General features: G+C 41.0%; 1 protein-coding gene across 1 annotated transcript in view; it reads right to left on the bottom strand.

The window, feature by feature from the left end:
- LOC138020071 (uncharacterized) overlaps window positions 1–2837 on the bottom strand; it is a 9258-nt gene extending 6421 nt beyond the window's left edge. Inside the window, exons 1-2 of the mRNA XM_068867070.1 lie at window positions 2801–2837; window positions 1–2040 (exon numbers count right to left, since the gene is read on the bottom strand). The exon at window positions 1–2040 is cut by the window's left edge and continues 4302 nt beyond it. Coding sequence (XP_068723171.1) covers window positions 372–1886 — 1515 coding nt within the window. The 5' untranslated portion in view covers window positions 1887–2040; window positions 2801–2837 and the 3' untranslated portion in view covers window positions 1–371. The remainder of the gene's footprint in view (window positions 2041–2800) is intronic.
- Between the last annotated feature and the right edge of the window lie 4663 nt (window positions 2838–7500).

Here is a 7500-nt window from a genome sequence, read left to right as displayed (position 1 = left end):
CAAGCAAGGAATTTTATAACAAATGTTCCGAAAGTTATAGATCTCAAATCGTCTTTCGAACAGATATTTTCCGCTAAAAATTCCTTCATATCTGCGAAGATCATAGCTTTACTTGATTTCATATCCGCAGTTCAGTATATGATTCATTTCATATATCATTTCATTCAGACCTAAGTACAATAGAAATACTTACAATTATACCTTTAAAACTAAAACATCCACAATGATGGGTCAACCCTGTGTGGATTTCTAATGTAGAGTAGATTTTAAATAAAGCATAAACTCGGGGAGTTCAGTTCGATTTTGTCTTTGCCACATCCTGTGACAAAATTCAATTTTTTTCCTTGCAAGGAAACGTTTCAATCTAGTCGTCAATGCAATGCTTGCAATGCAGGTCGAGTTTGCAGTTGTAATACGTCCCACACGCCATCTGAGTATCTCTGAGCAACCTCTGGAGAAATTATACTACCATCATAGCAAAACATGTAATGTGTTGCTCCGTTCAAACTCATCAAATAGTTGCCAAATGTTCCAAATCTCTTGTGAATTGGGGTGCCCACAAATAAACCTTGTGGTCGAAATGAGCTTTCTGGGTTATTCTGGAAAATATATTGCCCAGTGTTGGAAAGAATGAGCGAGGAACTCTGACGTGACGCTAATTTGAGACTTCCTTGGCTTAAGATATGGTCCATGTAGCCCTTTCGGTCTGCTTCTAGTCTCAATAAAAATTCCAAGTCTTTGTCGTTCCTTTTATCTCTTTTGATGCCTTGGCTAAAGGACTTTGCAAGCTCCCAAAAGTTTGTATTTTGGATTGTCAGGGGGATGTTGTAGGTTAGAGAGCCATAATGACATGCTGAGTAATCAAAGGGGAGACTGGGGCGGTGATTTCTGTCGACGGCAGTAAGGCAAGTGATGTCGTTTGTTGCTTCCGCAGGAAACGAGGTTTTTCGCAGAAGACTGCAGAATGAAAAATGACACGCAGCAAGAATGGCACCAGTTATTGTGCAACTGTTATTCCTACATTGTTGAAGCAACCAGGTAGCTTCATCGGCTGATATGGTGCGAATTAGGACTTTTGTCTTTGGTTCTGAAATTTTAGGAAGGTTTTCTACAGTAGGGAATTCTGATAGTACCGGATTGATGAAATCAGCTGAGGGAGGGGACGGTTTGGTGGGCTCAAATTCCCTAAGATTAAGGGACAGGAGATCTGCGGAGCTTGGAAAGAGAGGAAAACTTGGAATATCTTGCAATTTTGGCGCTGTTCCGTGCGAAATGGCTTCCATGCAACCAATGATTTGCCTCAAAATCACTGGCAAGCTGAGTCCATTTGCAACGGCGTGCGATATTGCTAGCGCTAGTCCAGAAGTGTACAACTTCGAACTTGGGTCAAACTTTCCTGGAATCAACACAGTTTTCCAAATAGGTCCATTGTCAGAGTCAAACTTGGTGCTGGCGAAGATGTCTTCTGTTATTGCTTCAATGTTGCTGATATCTTGGTCTAGGACTGAAAATCCAAAATTCGTTCGCCTTTCAGTGGTTTCAAAGTATTTTGCGGGATATGACGGGGATTCGGTGACTCTTGCTCGCAGCAGAGGCTGGAGGTGTGAGACCATTTCCAAGGCTCGAAGGAGGGACTCCTCTCTTATGGGCACCTTGGATTTGAGTGGAGTTAAAAGATACGAAAACGCGATTCCCGTCTTATGGTATTCATGAAACATTGACTCAAGGCCATCTAATGGTCGTCTGCTGATTAGTCGTTGCTGGTAGACGCCTTTTTCCGACTGGAAAACTCTGCTTTCAGTTCCTTGCGGCGGAGAACAGGCACTTGCGTGAAGACGTTTGAACGCTACAGCGTTCTTGCACTCTTGAAGACAAGTACGGAACATGTTGATGTAATTGACTTCTAAACGGTACCGCTGTGTATGAAGTTGCTACGCTCATAGCCTTGCACTTTTGTAATGACTTGACGCGGTTGGTTTTGGGATTGCGGAAGCTGTTTTCAGGTCATTCACGCGCGAAGCCCCAGGCGATTGACCGTGGCTGCAAACAGATGTAATTAAAAATTATGTGGATCCTACACGCAAATGGTTTCTCAACTGAGTTGACATGCCTCATTGACCACCGTAAAGTAATTTGGAAACTGACATTTCGAGCGTTAGCCTTTCAAATTTGTTTACGGTGGTCAATTTACCATGTCAACCCAGTTGATCAGAAACCCGGTTCTGTGTTTCACTTCCCCACCGACGCAGCATCAGAGTTTCTTTACAAACTAAACCCTTTTATTCATTTTCAGCCCCCGTCCACACCAATGAGTTTTGGAAAACGTCCGTTTCCGAAAAACCTCAGTTTATTGTGTGGGCTTTGTCCACACTCGGTTGGCAGCAGAGGTAGTGGTTTGTCGGTAAACAAGAATGAACAAAGTTCTGCGTGGCCGGCTACGCGGTACGCAGAAACTAGTAGATTAAAGTTAAAGTATGTAATTTATTCAAGTAACAATAAATTGCGAAATGAAAATGGCTATCTTAGAAGCTGGTTACGCGGTACACAGTGAGATAATCTCGTGAAAAGTGTAGTTAACCGGACTGTAAATTGAAAAGCGTGGTTAACACACGCAATTCTAAAAAGCTGCTCGCGTCATCTCATGATTCAAATGGGTCACCAGAAATAAACAAATACCGCTAATTTCGCTCACCTTCCTTCTAATTCCTATATATATGGAATATAAATAGACATCTCCTATTCATGCAGACTACGAAAATTCTACACAGACAGTTTAATGGTCACTTAAATGGTAACTTACCTATATCCGTTTGTGTTGGCCTGTAGCTCCACTTGCGCGTGCACTCGAATGAGCGGGTCACGGATGCGTAAATGCTGATCTTGTAACCCCCTCCTTTTTTCTGATTTTGCAATTTCACTCGTTTATATCTTTGCTTCTGCACGGTGAATTTTTTTCATTTTTTACATATTAGCTTAGATTAACTTAAAACGTTTGTCTTTCAAATTTAGAAAAATTCTGTAGGTGAAAAAAAAGATTAGAGACGCATTTCAAAAAAAGTGCTTTTTCTGAAAAACTGACCTAAAGATTTTGTTGAATTTTAAATATTCTAGGGATTATTTCTAACATTATCTGGTAACTTTGAATGGGAAGATTTCACCGTCCCGTTTTTTCAAAAAAGACAATATATCTTGATTTTACGGCTCAAAGAAATGCCTATATCGTTGCCATGGTGACGTTATTTTGGAGGAAAATGTGATGTGAGAAATCTGTGATGGGTACTTAATACCCTGGCCAAGTTCCGTCTTGATATGATTACCCTAACTGTACCTACGAATGGAATATGTTTATTTGCTTCAAAAAAGGAGAAACTATTTCGAGCCTCCCTAAGTTGTAAAAGAGCGCTTAGGCTTTATCAGTAAATGAGTGCAATTTTCTTCACACGATCTTGTGAAAAATGTAGTTAAGCGAACCGTAAAATTCACAGTCGATCACTGCTTAATTCGCGAGTCACGAGAAATGCTCTTTTGAATAAATAGTAAATAGTAAATGATACTTCAACTTGAATGTACAGCGGAGGCAGCTACGCAGAACTTTATTGAAGTGGCAGGGTATTCTGCAATTAAGCCTGAATGGACTCCTGAATTTGTTTGCATTTGTCTAAAATCTGCAATGCTCTGTAATTAAAACGAAACAGATTGCAATTTCATTTCTTTCGTTATTTTTTCGGGTGTACATAAAGGGGAATTATTTTGCTCGTACAAGCCAACGTTTATCGGCCTGAAGATTCGGTGCAGGTTACACCACGTAGGAGTCACTTTCGTACTTTTTGTAGGCTTGAATTGAGCGGATTGAAGAACAAAACCTCAAATTGTCTGATAAGTGTCGCAGACTGAAATACATTTGTGCTCGGATTGAACTTGGTCTGTTGAAATAAGTTTTATTAATTTATAGAATACAGGGCCACTTACGGTTACATGTTAGATGATACAGCGGCTCGGCGGCTCGCCAGCCAAGACTGAAGAGATTGTCTATTTGCTGCTGGATGGCCCGTCACGTGCGACTCATGTCAGATACAGTGGTAGAGTGGCTAGCATTCATTTACTGATTAAGCCTAAGCGCTGTTTCAGTGATTAGGCGTAATCACTCTTTTAAAAGTTTAGCTTTCATATGACAGTTCAGTTGATTACACTCGTGTCAAGCATATAGCACTCGTTTACTGATTAAGCCCAAGTGCTCGTTTCAGTGACCAGGCCTAAGCACTCTTTTAAAAGTTTAATTACTGTGTAGCGTTCTTCAGACATCCAATTTGACTGACTAGCCGCCGAGCCACTCAAAGATATACCTTACTCGTTCTTTAGATATCCAATTTGACTGGCTGCCGAGGCACTCAAAGATACATCTTATACTAGTCCTTTAAACATAAAATTTGACTGACGAGCCGCCGAGCCACTGCGGAATACACGTTTTCACGGTTTCTGACGTCATCTTGGTTTGGGGCAAACGCGGCTTAAATTACAGTGAATGTATGGGATTTTGGCCGAATGCAAACCTCTGTAACTCCGCTGCAAAAAGGCAGATTTAAAAAAAATGTACTAGTAGCAATAATAATAATAATAATAAACTTTATTAAATTCTCCAACAATGGCTTTTCAGAATTTCATTACAAAACATAAAAACAAGTGTTTTCAATATAAAAAGTTCCTATGTACAGAGCTAAGAAGTGTAATAAAGGATAACAATAGTATAGACATTTATCAGCGTTCGTTAAAAAGCATTTCCTTATACGATCTTATAAAGACAATCAAATCTTGGATATTTCTCGTGTCATCAGGCAAGTTGTTCCAAATTGTAGAAGCTCTATGGACGAAGCTACGCTGGGCAGTTACGGATTTGCACAAAGGAATGTTTAATTTAGATTTATTCCTTATATTACTCGATTGAACGTTTGATCGACGGATGAATTTATCACTAACATATTTAGGTGCTAAACCGTTCATACACTTGAACATCATTGTGGCATCTTTAAGCTTGACTATAGATTCGACAGGTAACCAGCCTAACTCCTTAAAATTGGTTGAATGTTGACGTACTTCCTTGATGATGTGATAATGCGTGCACCAAAGTTCTGGACCTTCTGTCATGTTCAACAAATCATATTCAGAAAATCGTGCTTCTGATTATATGCAATACTAAAAGGTGGACAAAATTTTACTGTGACTGCTACTACTAGAGTCTGAGTCACAGTGCCTAGATGGCATAGGAATACCTCTTATCCTTGCTAAGTTAATTTGTTAAACAAAGTTGCAAATACTATTATCTTCATTTCTTTGTATTGTCTATTTAGGTTTCATTATTAGTTTTCAAATAAAGTTGATTTACCCTATGAAACGAATTAGTTAATGACTGTTCCAACCCTTCAACACTTTACATACATACATACATACATACATACATATTTATTAATCCTTTGAGTGAGGGACACTATACAGGATGCTAAAAGGTCAAACGGGTCTGACGGGAGTAAATTAAAGGCTACATAAGAGCCAGACATATAAAGCTTATTAGAAAATACTTAGGCTGACTATTATCATCGTCCTAGAATACATATGTTAAGATATCATTCAATCAAGCAATACTAAACTCAACGACTAGTAACAACTATTGATTCTACGATGTTCGTGTCCACTTTTAAAAGTGCTCACACAACGCACATGGTTTTCCGTTTTCGGGGTGTCCATGTAAGTCACTCAGGGGCTCCTAAGGGGATCCCCAAAGGTTTCAATATTACAACATCTTCCCCCCCCCCCCCCCCCCCTTTGAGATGATTCAATGAGTCTCTGTGGCCTCTTAACTTGACGCCCAGAGCTGGTTGTAATACGAGTGTGTGCAATTGTTGCTGTCTGTCTCTTCGATGTCACTGGACTTGGTGCTGCCTTCTCAAGTACAGGTGCCTGTCTTGTACTCGCAGGAGAGTCATGAGATTGTGTACTCATGGGAAGAGCCCCTGTCCTTGGTGTCATGGGAGAATCATTTGGAACAGAGATGATCTGTCTTCTGTTTCTCCTGTAACAACGTCCATATTCATCTTCCAGCATGTATGATCTTGGCATTACTTCCGCTTTGCGTCATTCCTTCTCACCATTTGGACGAAACCGCACCCTGTCCCCAACTTCAAGTGGAGGCAAATCTCTACTCTGCTTGTCATAATTAGACTTGGAATTATACTGTCGATGATGAAGCGTTTTCAGAACATGATCACGATCCACTGGCTGAGGTACCAAGAGACGTCGATGAGTTGGTATCATTGTTCGTGTGCGCCGACTCATCAGCAGCTGTGCAGGTGACACACCAATATCTTTGAATGGGGTGTTGCGATACTTTAACAGTCCCTCAAATGGGTCTTTGTTCTCTGCAGCAGCTTTCTTAAAAATGCGTTGTACGGTCTGTACAGCTCTTTCAGCTGCGCCATTTGATTGAGGATACTCTGGTGAGCTGGTTGTATGGGAAAATCCCCACTCGTCAGCAAATTTCTTGAACTCATGGTTTCTGCTTAACAAATGTCTGGTGTTGCTGTACTGCGGTCCGTTGTCACTGACAACTTTCTCTGGGATTCCAAACCTGGCAAATATTTTCTTCAAGTTGTTGATAACACAAACGGCAGTGCTTTGGCGAAGCAGTTCTATTTCAAAGTACTTCGAATAGAAGTCAGTAACTTACAGGTACGTTTGGCCACCAAATTCAAACAGGTCAGTCCCAACTACTTGCCAAGGTAATCCTGGAATGTCATGAGGATGTAATGTCTCTTTCTGTTGTCGGTTGCGGAACGCATTACACACGGCACAGGAACTGACTTAGTCTTTGATTTGCGCAGTAATGGAAGGCCAGAAAACATAATCCCTCGCAAAGGAAAGGCTCTTGCTCTCTCCCATGTGCGCGCCATGAATTTCAGCTCTCAATGGTCTTGGCACTACAATTCTGTCTGATTTAAACAACATGCCATCCTCAACACTCAGCTCTTCTCTGAAATTCCAATATTCCCGGAAAAGTTCATCAACTTGTTCTTTCTCAGAGGGCCATCCTTTCAAAACGTATTCCATAACCACTCTGGATGTCTCATCAGTACTTGAACTGTCCTTGAATCTCTTCAGGGTACTACTTTCTAATCCAAGTTCCTCAACAAGATTAACTCCTATGACATCTTCGGGTTCACCGAATGGTTTAGTTTCACTTAGAGGTGCTAAGGCAGTCTGAAATGACCTGCTGTTTTCCGGGAACATAACGCACCACAAGGTCATACTTGGTAAGTTTGAGCAACATCCTCTGTAGCCTGGGAGGGGCCTCATTCAGTGGTTTCCGAAAGATTGACTCCAGCGGTTTGTGGTCTGTCTCAACAAAAACTCTGCGCCCATACACATATGTGTGAAACGTTTGCGCTCCCCATGCAATCGCGAACAGCTCTCTTTCAATATTCGCATACATCTTCTCTGAGGGAGTCAATG

This window comes from Montipora capricornis, chromosome 10 (assembly GCF_036669925.1).
Source record: "Montipora capricornis isolate CH-2021 chromosome 10, ASM3666992v2, whole genome shotgun sequence".
Classification (NCBI taxonomy): Eukaryota; Metazoa; Cnidaria; class Anthozoa; order Scleractinia; family Acroporidae; genus Montipora; species Montipora capricornis.
This window is presented reverse-complemented; position numbering and strand designations above follow the sequence as displayed.